General features: G+C 36.0%; 1 protein-coding gene across 1 annotated transcript in view; it reads left to right on the top strand.

Annotated features, from left to right (window-relative positions):
* Positions 1–24,901, top strand: part of DECR1 (2,4-dienoyl-CoA reductase 1) — a 39,837-nt gene extending 14,936 nt beyond the window's left edge. The window contains exons 3-10 of the mRNA XM_045560543.1: positions 927–984; positions 1,491–1,577; positions 2,859–3,006; positions 17,565–17,664; positions 21,990–22,062; positions 23,966–24,112; positions 24,568–24,630; positions 24,733–24,901. Of these exons, the coding sequence (XP_045416499.1) occupies positions 927–984; positions 1,491–1,577; positions 2,859–3,006; positions 17,565–17,664; positions 21,990–22,062; positions 23,966–24,112; positions 24,568–24,630; positions 24,733–24,792 (736 nt within the window). The 3' untranslated portion in view covers positions 24,793–24,901. The remainder of the gene's footprint in view (positions 1–926; positions 985–1,490; positions 1,578–2,858; positions 3,007–17,564; positions 17,665–21,989; positions 22,063–23,965; positions 24,113–24,567; positions 24,631–24,732) is intronic.
* Positions 24,902–25,187: the final 286 nt, after the last annotated feature.

Genomic DNA, 25,187 nt, shown 5'->3' with positions numbered 1-25,187 from the left:
TGAGACCAGTCTATAAGTGAGACCCATCTCAAAAAATATGTGTATATATTAAAAAAAAAATACTACCTACATTGAGGTTGCTTTGTTTTCAGTAGGAGTGATTATGGTTACTACTTTATTTGATGATCAACCCTGTACCAGAATAATGGCTGTAATCCTTCCGTTTTCTATAAGGTGGACAGCTATTTCAAAACATCTATTGTGATAAATATAGGAAGAGTAACACCATGTGGAAGGAATTTCTTCTTATGTAGGCATATCTTGGTACCCTGTTTATTAACTATGTGAGTCTGAGGCTTTACGGACTGGTCAAAAAATCCACCCCTTCCTCCAATTTTTAATGGTATAACATTTTAGGTAGACCAAATAGTCATCCGAACAGTAGTCCCTACATCATTCACAGCTGCAAATTGGCCAGAACATTTTTTAAATGTTGTATTGTTTTAAAGAGTTTTAAAATATTATTTTCATTTTAATACTACATAATTTATATTCGTGGCTTATATTTTGTGTTTCTTCAAAGGCATGAGACTCTGAATGCATGTAGGTTATCTGAACTCATAAATTTGGTCCAAAACCTAGTAACATTATTCCATGACTGTATTTTCTTTGTAAAGCTGGCTTGAGCAAAAGAACAATGACTATAATTAAGGAAATAATTTAAATCTATGAGTAGGTAATGCTGAAGCAACTGGTTTAAAGTGAATAATTCAATAAATTAGTATCAGATATGTAAAAATTATTTAAATTTGACTTTTAGAAAATGAATTCCTTCAAATTGATTTGTATTTAGATATAACCCATACTTTCTCAGAAATGCTTTCCTTTAAGCTATAGACTTTCTACATTCTTTAACTTATGGAATTAAAAAGAAATATATAAAGATATTTCAGAACTTACTGAAAATGCCATGTGTTTATTTCTAGGAAGATTGATGTTTTGAAATCTACTGCGGAACAAATTTCTTCTCAGACTGGAAATAAGGTACATTAGAAAGCAGTCATTTAATTAATTAATTTATATATTTATTTTAATTTTAATTTAATTTTTTTTTTTTTTTTGAGACAGAGTCTCACTCTGTTGCCCAGGTTAGAGTGCCGTGGTGTCAGCCTAGCTCACAGCAACCTCAAACTCTTGGGCTCAAGTGATCTTCCTGCCTCAGCCTCCCAAGTAGCTGAGACTACAGGCATGCGCCACCATGCCCAGCTAATTTTTTCTATATATATTTTTAGCTGTCCATATAATTTCTTTCTATTTTTAGTAGAGACAGGGTCTTGCTGTTGCTCAGGCTGGTCTCGAACTCCTGAGCTCAAACAATGCTCCCGCCTTGGCCTCCCAGAGTGCTAGGATTACAGGCGTGAGCCACCGTACCCGGCCCCAGTCATTTAATTTAGATTCAGGAATTATAATGTGTTTGAATAATTTACTGATGTTTTTGGTTTAGGATATCTGTAAAACATAGTATTATTTTTTCTTTTTGTGATTTGTAGGTTCATGCAATCCAGTGTGATGTGAGGGATCCTGAAATGGTTAAAAACGCTGTGTCAGAAATGATCAAAATCGCAGGACTTCCTGATGTAAGTGCAATTGGTGATGAGACCAAAGCATGAGGCATCTGATGTTGGTAACAAACACCAAGATGCAGGAAGGAAGTAAAATGCTGTGTGAGCAAGTAGTGTGTTGGGAAGCACCTATTTTCCATCCCTCGGAAAACACCAGCTCTGCTCAAAGCAGGAGCGGATCAGGAGCACTGCCGCACTACTTCCTTTTGGTTTTACTTAAAACATACATTTATGATCGATCATAGAACAAACTTGATTTCACTTTACTTAATAAGATTATGAAATAACAAGAGCAGTTATCCAAGAGCACAGTATCTAGTTTAAATGATTCATGCTCTTTGGTTTTCATAATAACTTGTGATTATCTCTCTCAGTGGAGGAGAACAATACAAACAAGAAAAACTACAAGAAATTCCAAATTTCTCATGTATGACCTGAGCTATACATGAGTATTTTGCTGTTGTTTGGTTCATTTGTTAGAGAGAAACCATTTCTTCCCATAGTCTCAAAGAGAGCACTTTTCTCTGTTAAATATATGTTCAGACACACCAATAATATTGAATATGCTATAGAACTAAGCAGAATCTTTATTGATAATGAAGAAACAGGTCACCAACCAAGAGTTTCATTGGGTAGATTAAACTATAATGACACCAGAAGTTTAAAATCATTTCTTGAGATTCCTTGAAATAAAGTATAGTCATATGGTAAATATACTTGATCTGTTTTAATTTTTGTTTTGGTTTTTGTGAGATAAGATCTCACTCTGTCATTCAGGCTGGAGTGCAGTGGTGTCATCATAGCTCACTGCAGCTTCCAATGCTGGGCTCAAGCGATCTTTCTGCCTCAGCCTTCCTAGTAGCTGGGACCACGAGCGTATTCCACCGTGCTCAAATGATTTTTAAAAAAATTTTTGTAGAGACAGGGTCTTGCTATTGCCTGGGCTGGTTTCAAACTCCTGGCTTCAAGCGATCCTCTCACGTTGGCCTCCCAAAGTGTAAGTATTACAGGCGTGAACCACCGTACCCGGCCTGTATTAATTTTCTTAATAATGGAGTCTACCCTAATTTAAAGATAGGGATTAGGACTCTGAAATTTGGTAAATAACATAAGAGATTTTCACAGACTCAAAAAACATAAAATGGGACCAAATTTTATGGTCTTGTTTCATAGCTGACTATGAACTTTAGCTTTATTGTATTATTTGTATTAATAAGCTTCAGAAATCAAAGCTCTGGAGGAAAAATGTTTTTCTTCATCTAAAAGTTTTTATAACTTGCTTTATTCATTTATTAGATTGTGATAAACAATGCAGCAGGAAATTTTATTTCTCCCACTGAAAGACTCTCTCCTAATGCTTGGAAGACCATCACTGACATAGTTCTAAATGGCTCAGTCTTTGTGACTCTAGAAATTGGAAAGCAACTTATTAAAGCACAGAAAGGTATGCTATTTATTCTTTGCATATTTATTGGACCCGTACTGTGCACAATGTTCTGTGCTAAGTTCTGGGATACTTTAAAAAGTCAATGAGACTGCCTGTACTTGTACAACTCACAGTGTAATGGAGAAGAAAGATACTTAAATAATTACCGTACGTTGTGATTTGAGTTAAAATAAGTATCTGTTTCAAGTGCATTGGAAATCCAGAGAAAGGAATGACTAACCATCCCTAGGATCAGTAATCAGACTGAGGAACGAGACACAATTTGAGCTGAATTTTCAAAGATCTAAATGTAGAGAAAGGGAGAGAAAGGAGATGTGAATGACCGTGAATAGAGGCCTCGTGGAGGAGAAAAGCAGGAGTATTTAGGGAATGATGAGAAATTTGATGTGGCTAGAGATGGGGAGAGAGGGGTAGGAAATGATTTTGGGAAGGTGGGTTGGGGTGTAGCTGGGAAAGTTCTCAATACCGAAAAGGGAGTTTGCTGTTAATCCTGAAGAAATGGGAAGCTGTTTCATTATGGATTTCCATTGAAAGCATCTCATGAGAAATGTGACTTGATTGGAAAGGTTATTGGCAACAATGTGGGGGGAAAGTTTGAGGATACCCATTCAGGAGAGTTTGATTTTTCTTTTGGCATGTGGATAGACAGCACGGGAGATCAAGTAGGAGACTTTTAGAAGACAAAGATCAACAGGCCTTCCTGATTAGATGAGAGAGTTTTTAGCTGGGGTGAGTAGTTGGGTGATGATAACACCAATAGTGTTGAGACACTGGATGAAAATAGATTTAGAGAGGACTTACTAGGAGGACATTGTTGTTAGTACTGTGAAAAAACTTCTTTATAAAAGTTTGTGTGCACATGAATAGTACAGATGTGTAATGTGTGTATGTGTATATACATATATGTCTAGAACCAGCATACATTTATTCACTTAACAGACACTGGTGACTTTTGTGTAGCAGGCCCTATGCTGCATGCCCAAAGCACAGAGGCAGACAAGACTCTGTCCCTGAAAAAGTTGTGGTTGGAACTTGAAAGAATGGGGCCATTTTCTCAGAGGGTGGAGAGTATTCTGAACAAGGACCAGGAAGAAGAGTTGTTCATGCTCCTCAGAGAATGTCTTTTGAGGCTTGAGGGGAGGAAGGAACGCATAGAGCTGGCCAGGTTCCTCCCTCTGGTTCAGAAGCCTTTGCCTTACGAGGTTCTTGTAATTTCTTGCTCTGTGGAGCTTGGATAATCCTAAAATCAATTTGAGGGAGGATGTAAGAACAGGCAGAGGGATGCTGGGAAGGCACTAGCTTTGTGTGTGTATGTGCTAATAACTTCCATCCTTTCTCCATGAACTCACTGAAATTGAAATCCCTGATCATCACTAATTTCCACTACAGCAGAGTAGATATGATTTATATTTAGAGTTTGGGTGATGATTTTTTGATTTTATCTGTTTTTCTTCACGAGGGATGGATGAGAGTGGGAAGGGGGACAGGGAAGAGTGGGTAGACTCTTCTCTCTTCCCTTCTCTATCTGAGGAAAATTGATCTCTGTATCCTTTCCTCTTTCTCTCTGCCTCTGATTTTCTCTCTCCTCACTTTTGGCTCATGTCTTGATTTCTTTCTCTGTCTCTCTGCCTCTGTCAGCTCTTCATTTTTGGTTCTCTGTTTTTCTCTTCATCTCTGTCTCTTTTGTCACTTTTTCTTATTTCCTCCCTTGCCCATCTCTGTGACCCTTGATTTCTATCTGGCTCTTCCTTCTTTTCTCATTATTGTCTTTCATTTTAACATAGACTTTGATCTATTTTTATTCATCACATTGGATTAAAATTCTATGGGCTTCATTAAAAATATATCAGATAAGATTTTTTAAAAGATGGAAGCCAGTTTTTATTCTACCAAGACTCCTGTCAGTTATTGATGCGGCATGTATCCTGACAGAGTGTGGAGAACTTGGACCACTGAGCGGAAGAGAGCACGGTGCACAGGGTCTATTCTGGTATCGGATCCATAGTCAAGGAGCTCAAGTGTGTCAACATAGGTAAACCTGGAGGTCAGCTCAGGGGGTGGCAATCTGTGGTAATCTGTGATCAGAAGTGTGTTAGGTGGTCTGGCATCTAGGAAGTCAGTCAAGGTAAGATATCCAGGAAGTCAGACTAGAGAAGATGAGGGCACCAGCAACTGGAAGGTAGACGCTCACTTGCTGTGGGCAGGAATTGGTGACAGTATGCACTGGGAGTAGACAGCAGATGACTAAAGATCAAGAGCACAGTGGCTTTAGTAAGGGCAGAAAAAATAGAATTAGAGGGAGAGGTAGCAGTGATGCAAAATTAACAATTATGAACAGATGAAGGATTTAGGAAACTTCTAAAGACTTTAGCCCATTGAGCTCTTACAGCTACAAAGGTCAATAAATACATGGTTGATCCTTACTGGGAAGGATATTGGAAATACCATACTAAGGTCCATTCATCACTAGAATATCATATATAAAAATGAAAAAATTCAGATGTAGGTTGAGATGGATTTGCTTCCACTACAGCTTTCAGGTCATCATTGTCTACCTTGGTCTCAGGTTGCCCACGTGGCTCATTTTCAAGATGAAAATCACAAGAACAGAACTTCACAAACCATCGACATACTATGTGTTCATTAGCCACATCCTGCCCAAACAATTCATTGGTATTTCAAGTTGTTTGGGCAGCAATGGTTCCATGATGGAACTCATATTTGAAAATAATACGAATTTTGACTTATCCATGGTTTCACAAAAATTGCTCTAAAAAAAATTTGAAAGGTAATCACAAGCCAAAACATGCATTTGCAAGACTGAGTATGTACCTTCACAATACGAATAAAACAAGAAGTGTCAAAGTGAAATGTCAGTGATATCAACTGTCAAACTTAGTACTTAAGGAAATCGGACATTTCATACTTAATAACCCAATATATTTTTGTTGAAGTGGCGTTAAGAATTGTCTTAGTTCGGAGTGCTACAACAAATTACCACAGACTGTGTGGCTTAAACAGCAAACATTTATTTCTCATAGTTTGGGAGGCTGGAAGTCTGAGATCAGGGTGCCAGCATGGTTGTGTTCTTGGTGAGGGCTCTCTTGCTGGTTGTGTTGTTTTGTGGCCTTTCCTTGGTTTTTGCATACAGAGAGAGATCTGCCATCTCTTCCTCTTTTTATAAGGGCATTGATCCTGTCATGGGGGCTCCAACCTCATGATCTACTTCAACCCTAATTACCTCCCAAAGGTCCCACATCCAAATATTGTTGTTGGGGATTAGGGTTTCAACATATGAATTTAGGGGTGGGGGCAGATGCAAACATTCAGTTCACAGGAATAATACTTTATACCACTGTAGTACTTTGTAATTTACAAAATGCTTTCATACACTGGTATGGAAACAATATGAAACCCAAGTATTACAAGCCAAAATACAGATGGCTTTAAAAAAAAGTAAATCAATGATATAGCTTTAACATTATTTTTCAGTTTGCTAAAATTGAAGTAAAATTTACATATAGTGAAATGCAGAGATCTTCTATGTGTGCAAATTGATAATTTGATAAACTTACACACTTAAGCACCCATTTCCCCAGTCAAGACAGAACAATTTCCATCACCCTCAAAAGTTCTCCCTTGCCACCTTCCATTCAGTCCTCACTCTCTGTTTAAATCTTTAGCCTTTTTTTTTATTGGGTTATTTTTTCTTATTGTTATTGATTTGTAGAAATTCTTTATATAATGTGGACTGATTTCTTTATCTTATATAGTATGTATTTAGAGTATTTCCTCCCAGTCTGTGGTTTCCATTTCATTTCCTTAACAGTGTCTTTTGATGAGGAGAAGAAATTCTAAATTTGGCTAAATCTGTCAAACTGTTTTCTGTCAAACTAGCTGTACCATGTTGCATTCCCAACAGCAATTTTTAAGTTGCAGTTGCTCCACATTCTGGCCAAGACTTGCTCTAGTAGTTTTTTAAAATTTTACCCATTCTCATTTGTGGTGTTAACTTACATTTTCCTAATGACTAATGATGCTGAGCATTTTTTCATGTGCTTATTCATCATTCATATATATTCTTTGATGAAATGTCTGTTCAAATCTTTTGTTCATTTTAAAAATTGGATTGTTTGTCTTCTGGTATTAAATTGAAAGCAATAATTTTATTTATTCTGGATAGAAGTCCTTTCTCAGATGTATGTTTTGGAAATATTTTTTCATACTCTATGGCTTATCTTGTCATGTCCTTAACAATGTCTTTTGAAGAGGAAAGGTTTTTAATTTTGATGTTGTCCAACTTATACAATTTTTCTATCTTTTTCATGCTTTTTTAATCTATAAAATCTTTGCCTAACTCAAGGTCACAAGTAATTTTTCCATTGTTTCTTTTTGGAAGTTTCATAGTTTTTGCTTTTACTAATTAGGTCAGTGATCTCCCCCCTGGCCTTTTTTTTAAGAGATGGGTTTTCAATCTGTTGCTCAGGCTGGAGTACAATTTGAGGTCATTTCTGCCTCAGCCTCTGGAGTAGCTGGGACTACAGGCATGTGCACCACCACACCTGGCTAATTTTTTTTTTAATTATTTTTTGTAGAGACAGGGTCTCACTATGTTGCCCAGGCTGGTCTTAAACTTCTGGCCTCAAGCGATCCTCTTGTCTCAGCCTCCCAAATTGCTGCGATTACAGGAATGAGCTACCATGCTTAGCCCAGAAAATTGTTTTTTTCATAAATTTAGTATACCCTAAATGTACAGTGTTTATAAAGTCTACAGCAGTGTATAGTAATGTCCCAGGCCTTCATATTCACTCACTGACCCAGAGCAACTTCAGTCTTGCAAGCTCTATTCATGGTAAGTGCCCTATTCAGGTGTTCCATTTTTAGTCTTTTCTACCATATTTTTACTGTACCTTTTCTATGTTTAGATACATAGATACCATTGTATTATAATGACCTACATTATTCAGCACAGTAACATGCCATATGGGTTTGTAGCCTAGGAGCAATAGACTATATCATATAGTCTAGGTATATAGTAGGCTATACCATCTAGGTTTGGATAAATACACTCCCTGATGTTTGCACAATGAAATCATCTAATGATACATTTCTCAGAATGTATCCCCATCATTAAGTGATGCATGACTCTGTGTGTGTGTTTGTGTGTGTGTGTCCAAATGAATCAATTTTTGAACTCACTATTCTATTTCTTTTGATCTGTATGTCTGTCATTATTTTGATCACTTATCTTTATAATATACACATATAGTATATGTTTAATGTATTATATATATTTATTACTTTAGCTTGATATTAACTTGAAATGAGGTAGTATGTATCCTGCAACTTTATTCTTTCTAAAAATTGTTTTGGCTTTTCTGTGTCCCATGCATTTTCATAAAAATTTTAGAACTGATAATTTTTATAAAAAAGCCTATTGGGATTTTGACCAGGCTTGTGTTAAATTTGTGGGTTATTTTGGGGACAATTGACATTTTAACAATATCAAGTCTTCTGATTCATCAGTGTGGTATCTCTATTGATTTAAGTCTTTAATTTCTATCAGCAATATTTTGCTGTTTTCAGGGTATAGGTCTTGCATATGTTTTGTTAACTTTCTCCCAGGGTATTTTAGTTTTTGGTGCTATTGCAAATGGTATTATTTTCTAAATTTTAGTTTCCAATAGTTTTCTTGTAGTGTTTAGAAATACAGTGGGTTTGTTTTATATATTGATCTTTTTCCTGGGAGCTTGCTAAACTCACTTAATAGTTCTTACAGTTTTTTTATTAGATTCCTTTAGATTTTCTACATTGATGATAATATGATTTGTGTAAAAAGACAATTTTTGTATCTTCCTTCAAATCTGTATGCCTTTTATGTTCTTTCTTGCCTAATTTTACTGATGGAACCTTCAGTAAAACTCACTTCCTCCTTTCCAACTGCTCTGGCCATCCTCAGCTTTCTCCTTTAGATACAGATGATATGTTGGCTACAGCCTGCCTTTTAAAATTGATATTATGTTTAACCTAAATCCAACAAATATCCTTGTGCCACCATCAAAGACATATTAGATAAATATTCAACACAATATGATACTCTTCATATTTGGATTTTTAAAACAATCTTAAATTACTTAACATTCAAGCAAAAATGTTGGCTTTATATCCATCATTGTCTTTTAAAAATACATTTGGATTCCATCTAAAGAAAATTAGTTTTTTAAATTTTCTTTTTGTTTCTTTTATGTGTATCAATTAAGAAATATATGACAGGCTACCCAGATGTTGTACTTGATTTTAGACTACCTTTGATAATGGAATCACATGGATCCCTTTATATTATACCAGAAAGCTAGAATTCCTACTGCGTAAGACCATATGAGAATTCTATAGTGATTACTGTAAGTTTTATAATTATTAAATAAAAGTCTACGACAAAACAGGTGTTGGAATACAGAACAAGCAAAAAGTGAAGCATTATTTATAAGGACATCCCCTAATTTTAACCAAATTTTCCTTCTTCCTTCTCTCCTTTCTTCCCTTCCTCCATCTTGTCTTTCCTTCCTTCCTTTTTTTCCTTGTTAACTTTCTTTCCTCCTTTCTTCTTCTTTCCCTCCTTCCTTTATTCTTTTATTCTTTCTTTCTTTTTTTAACAGCTAACATTTATTGGGTGCTTCTTCTGTATCACATTTTGTTCTAAACACTTACTGACTCATTTAATACTTGCATGACCTTGTAAGGTAAGTGCTATTTTATTCCTAGTCATAGATATGGCTCAAAGTGGATGCATAGTTATTCTTTTTTTAAATATATGAGCTAAGTGTTTTTAATACATTCACAGAGGGGAAACTATGGTTTATTAAATGCCTAATGAGTGTTAACTATTACTATTAAAATCAATGATTGATATAGTTTTTTTAAAAAAAAAATTATTGTAAGTGGTGTAGTAGGGAAACAGAAGGGACTGTGACTTTGTTATAATCATGATTGGTCTCCTAGTTTACACGTGATACTTGGACAGTTAATGAGTCATGGTATTTTTACTGTTAGCTTTCTATTTCTGTAAAATAGATTTGATAATACATTTCTACTCCAATATTTAGTAACAAAACAAGGTGTTAACTATAAAAGCCTCATGAAAACTATAAATTTCTTTACAGATATACATGTACTTCTTCATGTGAATGAACATATGGTATCCTAGCTGATTTAAGAGTTTGACAAAAATAATCTGAAGAGCTTCAGGGAATCGAAGAGTAAGGGATAATCAGTTAGCATCCCAAGGAAGCCTGAACCGTATGGAATTTATGTTAGAAAAACTGAAAGAGTGAAAACTCCCTATCTAAGCAAGTTAATCATGTAATATGCAGGGTAGGGGCGGGGAGGAAGTAATTAATAAATGTCTGTAAAAGGAATTGTGGATAGGATGGGACTTACTGAAACTATGCCTGAAGTCATCTTACCAGCAGCCTTGTGACAGAGGAAGAGAAGAATAAATGAGGGCTTGGAAACATTGAACTAAGTTGTAAAATACTTTATACTGTTCTTGTAGTTAGGTTAAATTATGAGAAAACACAAGGCTTTTAGCCATCTTGCTATTCTCCTCATGAGTGTGAACTGTAAATGCAAAAATAAATTTCAAGACATTCTTTCCAATCTATAGGTACTGTACTTGGCCAGTTACTTTTCCTCTTCCTCCATAATCAGGCCCCCTCGGCCCCTCAATCTGTCCATAATAACCCCTTGTTTGAGTGCCCCATTCCACATGCTCTGACTAAAATCATTCTTTCCGTAAGGCATAGAGAATCTTGATATCCAGCTGTAGTCCTGCTCCCCAATGAAAGATTCCCTGTTCAGAGTCTGTAATGCACACTGTAGCGTTTAAAAACATGTTGCATGTTATTGTTTCATGTTGTAGATCTCTTTTTCCTACCCATCAAAATTAGAATGGTTTTATCCATCAGGACCCTTTGCTTGGGCTCACCTGCAAACCTTTTCCATTTTCCCCCATTTCTTTCCCCACCATTTCCAAACTTAACACTAAACACAAAGTTGGTGCTTTGTTTATGCAATGAAACATGCTAGAGACCTACAAAAGGAAAGTGAGTTGAGGACATATTTAATATTTCTTTCATTTGTGTCCTTCAGCTCTTAGAGGGAAAAGAAGATGCCCAGTCATTTGACATGAACAACTAAAATGGAATCAAAATGCACCTTGTTTCAGAAGCAGGAAGAGTAGAGCAGAAGAAGGCAGCTTTTCTTATTTATCAGAACTGTGATTACAAGATGTATAGTGTTTAGATTTTAAAGTGTCAAGAATTGTATGGATACATTTCTTTGTATTGTGTCCAGGTGCATTTAAAGAATATTTTAAAACACATTTTTGGTCATCAGTTGAAATTTATTTTGACAGCATTAATATCCTTTTTTGTTAGAGTTATCTTGCTAGTTGATAAAAGATTTCAACTTCATCTATTAAAATTTCTTGGAGCAACTAAGCACCGTATTTTGGTGTTTTGTGAAGGTAATGGAAAGGTAGGATGATTGGGGAATTTTGAAAAGGAATCTTTTTTTTCTTTTTAGGTATGTAATTGGAAATTTCTTGGCAAGGCTGTTTTACATAGTGGTTAAGAGTGTAGACTCTAGAGCCAAACTGCCTAGTTCTGATCCTGTTCTGATCCTGGACAGGTTACCTCATTGTGCCTCAATCTCTTCTGCAAAATGACATTAATAATAAAGCCTTCTCCTAGGGTTGGTGTAATGATTAAATGAACTAGTATCTGTAAAGTGTTAAGAATAGTGCCTGACCCAGAGTAGTCTAGTACTCAATAAATGTTAGTTATTAAAGAAAATGTTAGTTTCCTTCAAGATAAGTATATTTTTACCATCCCTTTTTCAAGGGGACCATCAAGTATCTGAAATTTAGGCTATTATCCATAATTAAAATGGATTAGAAAAACCAGAGCCCTGGTAGCACTTATTGTAATGAAACTTGCAGATTTGCAACATACATGGGGGATGTATTTATGTTAATTGTTTAAATTAGAAAAGCATTTACTTAGTAATATTCTTTTAAGCAGGGTTATTTTAATTGTTTAACTTACATAGTTCTCCTTTAAGTAACTTTAAAGCATTGATGATTTTTAGATTTTTAATCTGGGCTGTCATTGAAAACTGGTTGAAAGACAGGTTTCCTCTGTGCCCTCATCAAAAAGACAGAGAAGTTTCTCTTTCCATGATTGTCAGTAAGATTAATTGCCAGCAATAACAATAGAAGAGTTAAAGCTGCAAACAATAGCTCAGTTGTGTGTTTAGGAAGTTCGGGTGGGGGGTGGCTGAGGGACATGGAATTTATGCTTGGAGGTGGGTATAAACTGAAGGATCTTAAGAAGAGGTATATTTTTGACTCACGCCTGTAATCCTAGCACTCTGGGAGACTGAGGTGGGAGGATTCCTTGAGGTCAGGAGTTCCAGACCAGCTTGAGCAAGAGCGAGATCCTGTCTCTACTAAAAATAGAAAAAATGAGCCAGACGTGGTAGTGCATCCCTGAAGTCCCAGCAACTTAGGAGGCTGAGGCAGGAAGATCACTTGAACCCAGGAGTTTGAGGTTGCTGTAAGCTAGGCTGATACCACAGCACTCTAGCCCTGGCGACAGAGCAAGACTCTGTCCCCTCGCCAAAAAAAATCTATTAAAAAAATAGATATTCAGAGTGGAGATTGGAGCATGATTAATGACGGAGGGGAGGGCCCAGAGAAGAGAGGTGCTAAAGATGAAGGAGAAAGAAGACAGAACCCGTGATGGAATGTTTTAGCCTCAGGAACGGTGAGTCAGAAACACAGGAGGGGCTTACTCCAGACATGAAAGAGCTGATACGTTCTGTTTAGAGCCCAAGTGGAATCTGTAGATGCATCTTTCCAATGGCATTCACCTACAGTTTGTGATAGTATTAAACTCCCTCTGTGTGAGAGTGGAGAAGGCAACTGTGATATGAGGAGTTGCAGGGAGAATTCTCTCATGTCTTGAGAGAATGTGGTGCTAGGAATTGAGTGATTAATTCATGCAATTGTCTAGGCTATAAATATGCAAATTAGACTAGGAAGGAATAATAAGCTAAAGAAGATGGCAGAAAAAAAATACCTGGAAGTTATAATGAAGTCTAAAAGAGCACATATAGTGTGAGAGAACTGAAGGGCAGAGTCCAGAGTAGGCGGCACTGTAGTCAGTATTTTGGGGGATGACAAAAGACGGGTTGTGGCTGAGTTGGGCTGGCACTGAAAATCCATGGGGATGGGGACATCATGGAGCTGTAAGATTTGTGATATTATCCACCTGGATGTTGAGATCTACCAGGATGATGACAGAAGTTGGGTTTGAGAGGTGGGTACAAATTTATGTGTAGGTTTGAGGCCAGGAGTCAAATTTCAATGAAAATGATAGTTTAACTGTGAAGTCAAAGATAGCATCAATTTTCAGCCATTCCTATAATCCTAGCACTCTGGGAGACTGAGGTGGGAGGATCTCTTGAGACTAGGAGCTTGAGACCAGCCTGAGCAACAGAGTGAGATCCCTGTCCCTACAAAAATTTTTAAAAATTAGCTGGGTGTGGTGGTATGTGCTGGTAGTCACAGCTATTTGGGAAGCTGAGGCAGGATTGCTTGAGCCCAGGAGCCTAGGAGTTTGAGGTCACAGTGATCTATGATGACGCCACTGCACTCTAGCCTGGGTGACAGAGTGAGACCCTGTCACAAAAATAAATAAATAAATAAATAAATACATAAATAAAACATCAATTTTAGTTACAGATGGTGATTAATAAGCTAGATATTATTAGTTTGCAAATGAGGCTTTTTGCATGAGGGCAGAAGAATAATAAGTAGAAACAACAGCAACAATCAATTAACAAGTAATAGTAATACTTAGAATCTAATATCATTTGCTGGACACTTCCTGTTTTATTATTTTACCAGTGATAAATCTAGGGCCCAGAGCAGGGAGGAGACTTGCCAAAGGTCACACAGCTAAACAGCTAGTAAATAGTGGAATCGGTATTTGAGCCCAGGTATCTTTATACTATGCTCCTGCACCTCTGTTGGACATTAGAACTAAAATTTTTCATTGATTCTTTTAATTTTCATAATTTGTCTTTAAACCAGATTTTAGGGCTTTCGAATTTTCTTTTGAAATGGGATCATAATCATGTACACATTTTAGAATTTTTATAGTGTGATTTTTAATGTTCCTTTGTTACTATTTTTTTCCCATTTTAAAATAATGAAGGATGGGCTAGCATAACATTTATTTCGTTTATTGCTTCCTTTCTGTGTTTTCTTAATCTCACTAAATAACATAGAATCATTTCTGTCGTCTGCATTAGGCTGTTAGAAACTTGCCTTTTACAAACCTCTTCCATGGGCAATTATCCTAATGGAAATAATTGGGCTTCTTACAAGAAGAAAAATGTGTCTGTGACTAACCCTGGGAATCTGGGGATTCTTTGGGCTTTTAGCCCCACTGTTCATTTTTTGAAGTCCAGCTGTTAATTGTTTCGCCGTCCAGCATTCATCCTGCTGGAACAGTGCAATTTCAAATTTTTACCTCCCATTTACACTCAGGGAGAATTAAAAGCAGCAGTATCTCATTCTAAGCAGTGGCTATCTAAATTTTCTAGGCTGAGAAAATAAGACATAAAGGGAGAAAGAGAAGAGTACATTAACTTTCATTTTCAGCATCTAAGTTATATTAGAATGACTTGACTCCTTCTCTCCCAGTCTTGGAAAAATTTATCTGTTGAATCTTTACTGGAAGATAGTGCACTTTCTATTGGAGCATTTGCTTTGGTTAAGTAATTGTCACTCTTAAAGTAGTTTTAAAAATGATTTTGCTGTAAGAATGATGCAGCTAACATCTGTTTCAGTGTTCTGTCATGGAGACCCCTAATGTTCTACGTACCTCCTCTTTCACAGAGTAAGATTTTGGAAGCAAAGTAATTTTCAGAGATCTGAAAGACAGAGTTTCATATACATAAAAGGAGTTACCAGAATGACTAACATAACCATTCTTATTTTTCATATCCTCAAAATGGTACTCCTGCCCCCTCCTCCACCCCCATGTTTTCCAGGATATGCTGAGTTTTATTTCTACTCTGGAAAATGCTGAGAGAGAGAGAAGTTATATATGAGAAAAACTTATCTGAATATTCTTCCAACTACTTTCCTTGTAGTCCTTCAAAGTTATGTTAAATTGCTTAAAGTATGCACTGTTTTGTAAAACATGTAAATGCGTTTTGATCCTTTCATAAATATTAAACTTAGAGTATTGTTTTACCTAGTGTTGTGATTAAGTGGCCAGTAGAAAATCACTGATTTCACAGGAGCTAAAGATTACTCTTTTAAGCTTTCATTCATTCAGGTAATTTTTTAAGAACCTACTGCATCCCAGGCACTGTTGATTACTGTATGGGCATTGTCACTTTTTAGTATAGCTTTATATAGTCAATTATTTTATAAAAGAAATTTAGAAAACAAGAAAAAATGTTTTATATTCACCTGTTTACCATTTTGGTTATCAATCTTTCCTTTCAATGATCTGAGCTTCTGTCTACTGTCATTTTCATTTTGCCTGAAGAACACTCTTTAACATTTATTGTAGTGCAGGTCTGGTTGCAGCTTTTGTTTATCAGAAAATATCACCTTCACTTTTGAGGAATATTTTCACTGGATATGGAGTTCAGGGTTGGCAAGTTCTTATCTTTCAGTGCGTTTAAGATGTCATTCCATTATCTTCTAGTGTACGTTATTTCTGATGAGAAGCCAAAGAAAATTTTTATCTGTGTTCTCTTATTTACATTGTTTACTTTTTCCTTTGGCTGCTATTAAGATTTTCACTTTATCACTAATTTTAAGTTATTGATTATGGTATTTCTTGATTTTTCCCCCTGTTTGTCCTGCTGGGGATTTGTTTGGCTCTCTATATCTAAGTCATAGTTTTTACCAAATTTGGAATTTTTTTAGTCTCTACTTTTCCAAGTACTTTTTCTGCCTCTGGGACTCCAATTATACATGTATTAGAATGCTAGATACCATTCCACAGGTCACTGAGGCTCTGCTGTTTTCTTTGCTCAGATTTTTTTTCCTTCCCTCCGTCCTTCATTTTAGATATTATATTGCTGTGTCTTCAAGTTCATGGATCTTTTTTCCTGCAGCTAAGCCCATTTGTTTAATTTTTATTTCAGATATTGAATTATTTTGCTTTAGAAGTTATATTTGTTTATATTTTTTTATTTTTCATTTTTCTTGTTATAGTCATCTTTTCAATGAAATCTTTTAAAATATTTATAATAGCATTTTAAAGGTTTTTACTAATTCCATCTTCTTTGTCATTTCTGGGGCTCTTTCTATTAACCAATTTTTCACATGGATGTGTTTCTGTATCCTTTTGTGTGTAGTAATTTTCGATAGCATGTTAGGAATGTTATGTTGTTCTTGTTGTGTAGTGTGTATTGTATCTTAAATTTTCTTTTGAGGTCTGTTTTTTGTTTTGGCAAGAAGCTAAATTCCGTGTGGGCCAGCTCGATCATTTTAAGTCTCATTTTAAAGCTTTATTTGGGCGAGTCTAGAGTAGCCTTTACTTTTGGGCTAATTTAATGCTCCTACTAAGGCATGATTTTTCTGAGCCTTCTACTGAAAGCCCTGGATGTTCAATTAAATTGCTTAGAACTCACATACCTCCCAGCCCTGTGTGAACTCTGGGAATTATACAGCTTACCGTTCTGCTGAGTTGTTTTTTGGCTGGCTTCATGGAATCACACTCTACACATGTACAGCTGGGTATTTGACCAAAGACTCAATGAAACTCTGTGCAGCTTGATGGAGCTCTATCCCTGCATACTTTCCTTAGAGGAACTCCTACTCACTTTAGTTTCTGCCGCAACCTCCCCAACTCTGATCTCTGTCTCTTCAACTCAGTGTGAATGCCATTTTCTGCATATGCCACAGTCTACTTAGTACCCTTAGCAAAAATCCGGGGGGATCTCAGGGCTTATTTCATTCATTTTCCTTCTCTCAGGGATCACCATCCTTCCCTGCCTGTTGTACAGTACCTGTAAATGATTGTATCATGTATCTTACTTTTCTTGATATTTGCAGTGAAAGGGTAAGTCCACCATGGCTGGAGGCAGAAGACTCTGCTAATTTAGTTTTAATTCTCATTTATTCTTGTTTAAGTGGTACTTAGTTAATGGAAATCCTGCTCAGCCAATTATGCAGGGTGTTATAGGGTATACCTCTGAGATTTGGGCTTTTGCATTGACTTTCTAGGTACAGAATTCCAAGTAAGTGCAGACTGGGCCACGCTAAGTGACAGCAAGATTAATAGCAAGAAATAGCAACTTTCTTAGATTACTCTCTCATTAATTTGGGGCTAGTAAAGTTTTAAAAAATGCTTCAGTTTTTGTTATACCCTCTTGAATCAGATCTTATTCTTGTAAATCATGTTTTCCTGATGTGAATTGATATAGCTGGATTGTTAATCAATTGTATTCTTTTAAAATTTCAGGAGCAGCATTTCTTGCTATTACAACCATCTATGCTGAGACTGGATCAGGCTTTGTAGCACCAAGCGCTTCTGCCAAAGCAGGCGTGGAAGCCATGAGCAAGTGAGTTCTTCTATGATAATCTCGTTGCTGAAGATAAATGATGACTTCAGTAGCTCTGGGAACTAAATTTCTGCTTTCTGGTCTCCATCCAGAAAAAAGCAAAACAAAGACTAATTTGGATTCACAATGAGACAGACATTCCATCTCCCACATGGGTCCTTTTTGTCTCTAGCTGCACTGTCCTATAGAACTTTCTGCAGTGATGGAAATGTTCTATAAATATGCACCATCCAACAGTCACATGTAGCAATTGAACTCTTGGAATGAGGCCTCTGTGACTGAGAAATTAAATTTAAAAATTTTAAATTAAAATTAAATAGCCATCTGTGGCTAGTGGTTACTTATTAGACACCCAAGACTATAGCTTTTATTTTTTTGCTCTCCCATGTATCTTTACCAGTGCCATCCCTAACTTTTTTTTTTTTTTTTTTTTTGAGACAGAGTCTCACTTTGTTGCCCGGGCCCCGGGCTAGAGTGAGTGCCATGTCATCAGCCTAGCTCACAGCAACCTCAGACTCCTGGGCTTAAGCGATCCTACTGCCTCAGCCTCCCGAGTAGCTGGGACTACAGGCATGCGCCACCATGCCCGGCTAATTTTTTCTGTATATATATATATATATTGTTTTTTTAGTTGTCCAGATAATTTTTATTTCTATTTTTAGTAGAGACGGGATCTCACTCAGGCTGGTCTCGAACTCCTGACCTTGAGCGATCCACCCGCCTCGGCCTCCCAGAGGGCTAGGATTACAGGCGTGAGCCACCATGCCCGGCCCCTAACTTCTTATAGACACATATTTATTCTTTTACTATACCTACTGTGTTAGATTAACAGGACTAACACAGATCATGAGCACTTGCCAAGCCCAGTGGCCTTTATCTCAGCAGAGTGTGATTGCTTTTTAAGTCTGTTGCTCATTGGCTTTTTCCATTGTCTTTGTTGTAATGGAAGTCCTCATCATTGCTTGTCTGGCTTACTGCAATAATCCTATATTTCTCTGGTATCAGTCTCTTCCACTTTCATTTTATATACATATTCCCACCAGAATAATCTTTCTAAAAATATGTATCTGCTTATGGTACTCCCTAGCTAAAAACCTTAAATCATTTTCCTGTTACTCTTTGAAATAAAGACCAAAACTCACTATGACATTTTAAACAGAGCTGTCCCTGGCCTTTATGAATTAATTTATTCAATAAATATTTATTGTGTACCTTTTGTGTGCTAAGTACCAGGGATATGATAGTGATGGTAATAGAACAATCCTCATCCTCAGCTGAGCTTGAATTTTTATACTATTCCATCCATTATTCCTGTACTTTAATTTCCATTGAACTGTTCCATGTTTCCTTTAACATGTCATGCAATTTCATATGTCTATACCTGGGTTATGCTATTGTTGAAATTTGCTGTGTTATTTTGCCTACTTTTAAGGCTTTCATCATATCACCTCCTCTGGGATGTTTTCTTTCATTTCGCTACACAGAATTAATCATTCCCTATTCTCTGTGTCTTAAAACTTTGTTTAATCCAATCTAGTGAGAGGACAAACAGACTAATAAATAGATTCTAAAATGAAGGTAGTATACCAGTAGAGCAGAGGCATAGAAAAGGGCATGACAGAGTTTTTAACATAACATTAAAACTACCTGACTTCCCCACCAGAGTGTGAGTTCTGTTAGAGAGGGACCATATCTTTGTATCTTTATTACTCAGGAGGATCTAGTACATCGCTAGTGCTCCATGCTTGCTGAAACGTGTTATTGTATTCTCCTTTCAGTAGACTCAAGGTACTTTCAAATATTTAAATCAGTAGTACACATTTGTTTGAGATAGAAGTATTACTTTATCCAGAAGTTGAATCTTAGTCTGAATAGAGTTAATTACCATTCTTTTAAGATCAGATGGTATTGGAAATAAGGATTTGGAACTAGACTATTTTGACATCATTATACAGTATCAATATTTGTTTTTTGGGACTTTTGAATCTTATTAGAGGTTTCAATTTCATGTCCTTTAAGGACTATGTTTCTGTGTTGCTTTTCTTTGTCTTCTTGCATACTGTATTGCATGCAATAGATGCTCAATAAATATTAATATGTGCTTTCCTTTACAATTTGAGTTCCCATCTTTATAGTGCACAGTCATACTGAATAAGACCTTGTAGGTTCCCAAGTACTACCTGTTATCTGTGCCTTTGTTCTTTACTCATACTGACCCATATGCCTGGGCTGTCTTTCTGTCTCCATTCTACCTTCCCACCCCCTTTTACTCCTTCCTCCACCTCCTGCTGCAAACTCCTAATCCTTGTTTAAGTGTCAGCTCAAATATGACCTCCTCAGGAAGGCCTTCCCTGTCACTCCCAGTAGACAGGTGTTTTTTCCTTCAAGCAGCTATGGCTCACATCACACAATTCCCAGTCTAGTAACTAGTTCATGATGCCACCCAACTGATCTCTCTTGAGAGAGAGGGATTGCTCTTTTGAGAGCAAGGACTAACTTTATTTGAGGCTAAACAATACTTATAGAATGTTGACACATGGTAAATACATGATAAACATTTGATGAATGAACAGCAATAATGGCTAACATTTATTGAGTATATTGTCCTTAGCATCTTAACATGCAGAGTTAGTCATATGAGGTAGATTCCTTATTATATTACAATAGTTCTTCAGTACGTAAGCTAGCTTAATGAGAGCTGATAGATCATGCTAGCAATTGAAAAAATTTATCTGACATACCTCTGAGCCATAGGATGGCTTTTCCTCTAGGCAAGTTTTCTTAACAGGTTACTAAGTTTTTTACAGGATGAAATGGATTCTGCTCAGTTCAGTAATTCTGTTCAGACATGAAGTTACTACTTCTGTAGCGATTTAGAGTAGCTACACTACAAACACATGCCCAGGGTAGTTATGGTCATGAACTTTGTCAAAAGCATCACTCAGAGAAGCAGTTTTTATGTACAATTAGCTTGAAAGAGATGCAGCCCACCCATCTCTCTAAAATGTGTTCACGGATTAAGCCAGATTAAGAGACTGTACTTGAATTACATGTACCCTGACCCTTAGAATTGGTTTTACTGAATTGGCCTTTGAAGTGATGCTGTCAGAGTATATTAATAGATACCTTATAGTTTCATAAAACTAATCTAATTTTATCTATGCAAGGATACAGTGTCTTCAGGACATTATTATATAACACAATTTTCCTTTTATAAATCTTGTAGGAAGAAATGTTTTTCTGATTTTTGTATTAGAAACAATTGTGTTTTTCCTGTGCAATTAGTTTGTGTTTTTTCCTTATGGGTACTGTGAATTGTGTAACTCATTAGGCTTACTTTTTTTGCCTAGGGTCACAGAGTAGACACAAGTCTGTGATGTGACTATTGCAGTTATATGGAACTTAACAATATATTTCAATATTAGCTTCATTCATAGCTCCTTTATATTTCCTTATCTTTATTTCTTTCTCTTTTTTCCTTCTTCCTTTCTTTCAAATTATCTTCCTCATTTGCATTATCTGTATTCTTTTAAACTACCTTCAGTCATTTTTGAAACTAGATTAAGTATATATACACACAAATATACACATCAATGTAAATTCCTAAAATAAATTTAGATTAAAAAAAGTTACGCCTATCTGTCAAACTGTTAAAACAAGTTGATTTAAAGTCCCATGTTTGCTATTAGTCTTATATTTTGCTTTAGGACATTAAACAAGATTTTGTTAGATTCCTATTTCCTTTCATGTTTAATTCAACAATTGTATTAAGGCCTAGTTAAACATGGATGTGGTTAATATTTTAAATCTATGTAATCCATCTCTTAATTAAAGCACTTGTGATATTGCAGACACTGTAATCCATGCAAGGGCTATAAATAAAGTTATAATGAACTTTGTAACTGCAGGACTGAACTCCAGGAAATGTGAGCAAAGGGCACAAAGCTCTCACATTTTTATGTGGGTAATGAATACCTACTCTAAAAATGTGCATTGATACTGGACTTCTTGTTCTCAAGGGTAAATGGTGGGCAGTGTAGCATAGTGATTAAGGGCACTGAAACGTAAATGGTAGGTTTTATAGCAGAGTGGTTAAGGGCACAAACTGGAGCTAGACCACCTGAGGTTGACAGATCAGCCACGTGATGTAGAGAAAATGATTTAACCTCTTTGTGTCTTAGTTACCTATCTGTAACAGAGGGACTGATAATAGTACCTACCAGTAATCTCTGTCACGTGGTAAGCATACAGTGAGTCTTGTTATTAGTCTTTTTAACATATGGTATAATATTTTAGAATATATGTTGTTCATTTTAATTTTTTAGATCTCTTGCAGCTGAGTGGGGTAAATATGGAATGCGATTCAACGTGATTCAACCAGGGCCTATAAAAACCAAAGTAAGTTGTAGTTTGCTTATTATCACATTGTGAATGATTAAAGAATGAAAGTGATAGATGTGTTCTGATGGTTGTGTGGACTTTCCAGGGAAGTCTGGGTTGTAAGGAAGAGGCTTTTGCTATTATCCAGTCTACGAAATAAGGAGGTGGGCAGGAAAGTAACAGCTATGCAACTTCTCGATTAGGTTTATTTCAGCGTCTTAATCTTCTGGGATCTTTTATGCCATCAATTATGGCATTTTGTCTGATTTGCTTCAGTTATCTCTTATTTTCCTATATTTCTTAATTTTCACCATATTTTAAAGACTGACTTTGACTGACATCCTTTTTGTCAATCATGGAAATGTAACTATATTTTTAGTTTAAGAAATGCTCTAGGAATTTATTATACAGGCTTGGTCTTGCTATAGGTAGCATTGTCTTTGACTCATGCCTGTGCCTTTTCACTTTCAAACAGTCAATTATGCATGTCATCTAACTCCCACGTTTCTCCGGTTAAAAATCCTTCGATGGCATGCCTTTCACCTATAAGTAATAATCCTTACAGATACCGAGTACAATTCATAATTATCACTAATGCTGTCACAGACGTTGCTCAGAGTGTCCACATTTTCTCTGTTCTCTCACACTGCCCCAAATAACTTCACTCTCACACTTCTTTTTATTTTCATGTAAAGCAAGAATTTATAAACCCAACCAGAATGTAGCTTTGAAAGCCCAGCCAAAGTTTTATAACTTGTTTCAGTTGTATAAATACACTGGAAAATATGCTAAGGCATATTAGGTTAGTGGGAAAACAACTCAAAAGCATACAACACATGCTTCAGGGTGGCCCTGTGCTAAGTAGTGTCTGAAAAGAACTGTATAGTCACAGAAACTTCTTTCTAGGACCTCAATATCTAGGAAAGATCATCTGCATTTTAGTTATCTGTTTAACATATATTTATTGAATGCCCACTGTGTGCGTAGGTACTGAGAAATATACAGAAAACATTTGTGAGAAAGTGCTTGAAGAAATTTATAGTCTAGTCATTGAGATATGAGTGATACCCAAATAATAAGTATTTAGTTTTAAAGAGATTAAAAGAAAATTGAAGTATAGACACTCCCTAGCCTACACTTACAGAACCAGGACTGGGACCAGCTGATACCTTTTGTCTCTGTTGCTCTATACCTGCCCAGGGAGAACTGGAGGCTCACAAGGAGACTCCTGAGTGTTTGCTCTGTCTCATACCTGTGCTATTGAGAAAAACACGGGTACAGAAAAATCCAGTCATTATTAATCAGTGCACATCTATACTTCATCTTAGTCTATTCCTTCACATCATTGACACAAAGCAAAAATTGGCTAATTTGTTATGGTTTTTTTCCTCTCTAGGATCTACTTGAATTTAATATTCCTACATACTTGTTTTCTTCCTTTCCTATTATTTTGAGAAGGGAGTAGAAAAGGAACTTCCTCTTAAATATTACCACTTGAGTCACTCTTCTGTGTTTAGAAAATGAAATTACAATAGTACCATACACTGCCTCCCTCCCACTAAGCTTGTACATATTTCAGAGTACTTTCATATACATTTTCTCATTTGATGCTTACAATAATTTTGCGAGGTAGCTAAGATAGATATCCTCATTTTTCAGAGAAGAAATTAAGGTAAAAAGGTTTTGTTTTCCATTGATCCTTTTTTTTTAGGTCAAAGTTAGGTAAAATGACTTGTTTGGGGGCTAAAGTGAATGTGGAAGAATTTGTTGAAATTCTTTATTTCTTACAAGGCATAAGACATGAAAAGGCTGCCGTGATAGCATTCTGTTTTATACAATTTTCTTTCTTATGTAGGAAAGGGGTTGCATTAGAAACAAACAAACAAAAACCACAACCTAAACTTTCTTGTGAATTTCTAAGGGCGCCTTTAGCCGTCTTGACCCAACTGGAGAATTTGAGAAAGATATGATTGACAGAATTCCCTGTGGTCGGCTGGGGACTGTGGAAGAACTTGCAAATCTTGCTGCTTTCCTTTGTAGTGATTATGCTTCTTGGATTAATGGAGCAGTAAGCATTGTTTATTTCTCTTGACTTTTTTTCAGAGGTGTTTTTGGGGTGGGGAGGCGTATATAGTATGGAACCAATCCTGGCAATGCTGGTAATAAATATGATTTAAAATATTTATTTAGCTGTAAATAATATCAAAATATTATATATAGTGTTTCACCTATGAAATGTATTAACTGATAAATTAATTTTGTTAAATGTAAGTTACTTTGGTAGACATGCTTTTAAGATAATCTTTAAGACTGGGTGGAATTTGAAATTGTGGAGATGATGGAAATAGGATTCTACACCAAGTAAATCAATTTAGGTTTAATCATGAGTTTTATCTTTAAAATTTGGGCTTTTATTGAAAGTGCCAAGGAGATATTCCATCCCTTTAGGCTGGGAATATGGATAATGGTTCAGAAATGTTTTAAAAGGAGTTAGTTTCAAAGTTTAAAAATTTTTTTTTGCAGGCTATTAGATTTGATGGTGGAGAGGAAGCACTTATTTCAGGGGAATTAAACAGTCTGAGAAAGGTAATGCCATTTTGTGTATATAATGTAATATTAACAGCAAGGATACTAAGCTTTAAAAACATGCAGGAACCATATTAAATTGTTATTTTCTTTTTGTGTTAGGTCACCAAGGAGCAGTGGGACAAAATAGAAGAACTCACTAGGAAGATAAAAGGCTCCTAAGACAACTCTGGCCATCATTTTGGCCACAAAAAATTCAGAGAATAGAAATGATATAAACTGTCTATCATCTTTTCCATATTTCAAGTCTAATAAATTGTTAATGAACAAATATTCATTGAGTGTGTTATTATGTGCCAGGCCAGTGTTTGTAGCTGTTGCATATCAAAGATAAATTAAGATGAGATATACTCCTTTCAAAAAAATGTTTAAAACTTAAGGAAAAGGGGAGAGTGGGTGGAAGGCTTTGATAGAAGTAAAAAATGCTTGGAAGTGCAGAGAAAGGAATGGATATTTGCAACCTGGAAAATCAGGAGAAGCTTAATGGTGGAAATAGCATTTGAGTTACAAATTATGCTATGCTTACTGTTATAGGGCCTAAAAGAAAGAAAGAAAGA

This window comes from Lemur catta, chromosome 9 (genome assembly GCF_020740605.2).
Source record: "Lemur catta isolate mLemCat1 chromosome 9, mLemCat1.pri, whole genome shotgun sequence".
Lineage (NCBI taxonomy): Eukaryota > Metazoa > Chordata > Mammalia > Primates > Lemuridae > Lemur > Lemur catta.
The sequence above is the reverse complement of the archived record's forward strand: the minus strand, read 5'-3'. Positions and strand labels throughout refer to the sequence as shown.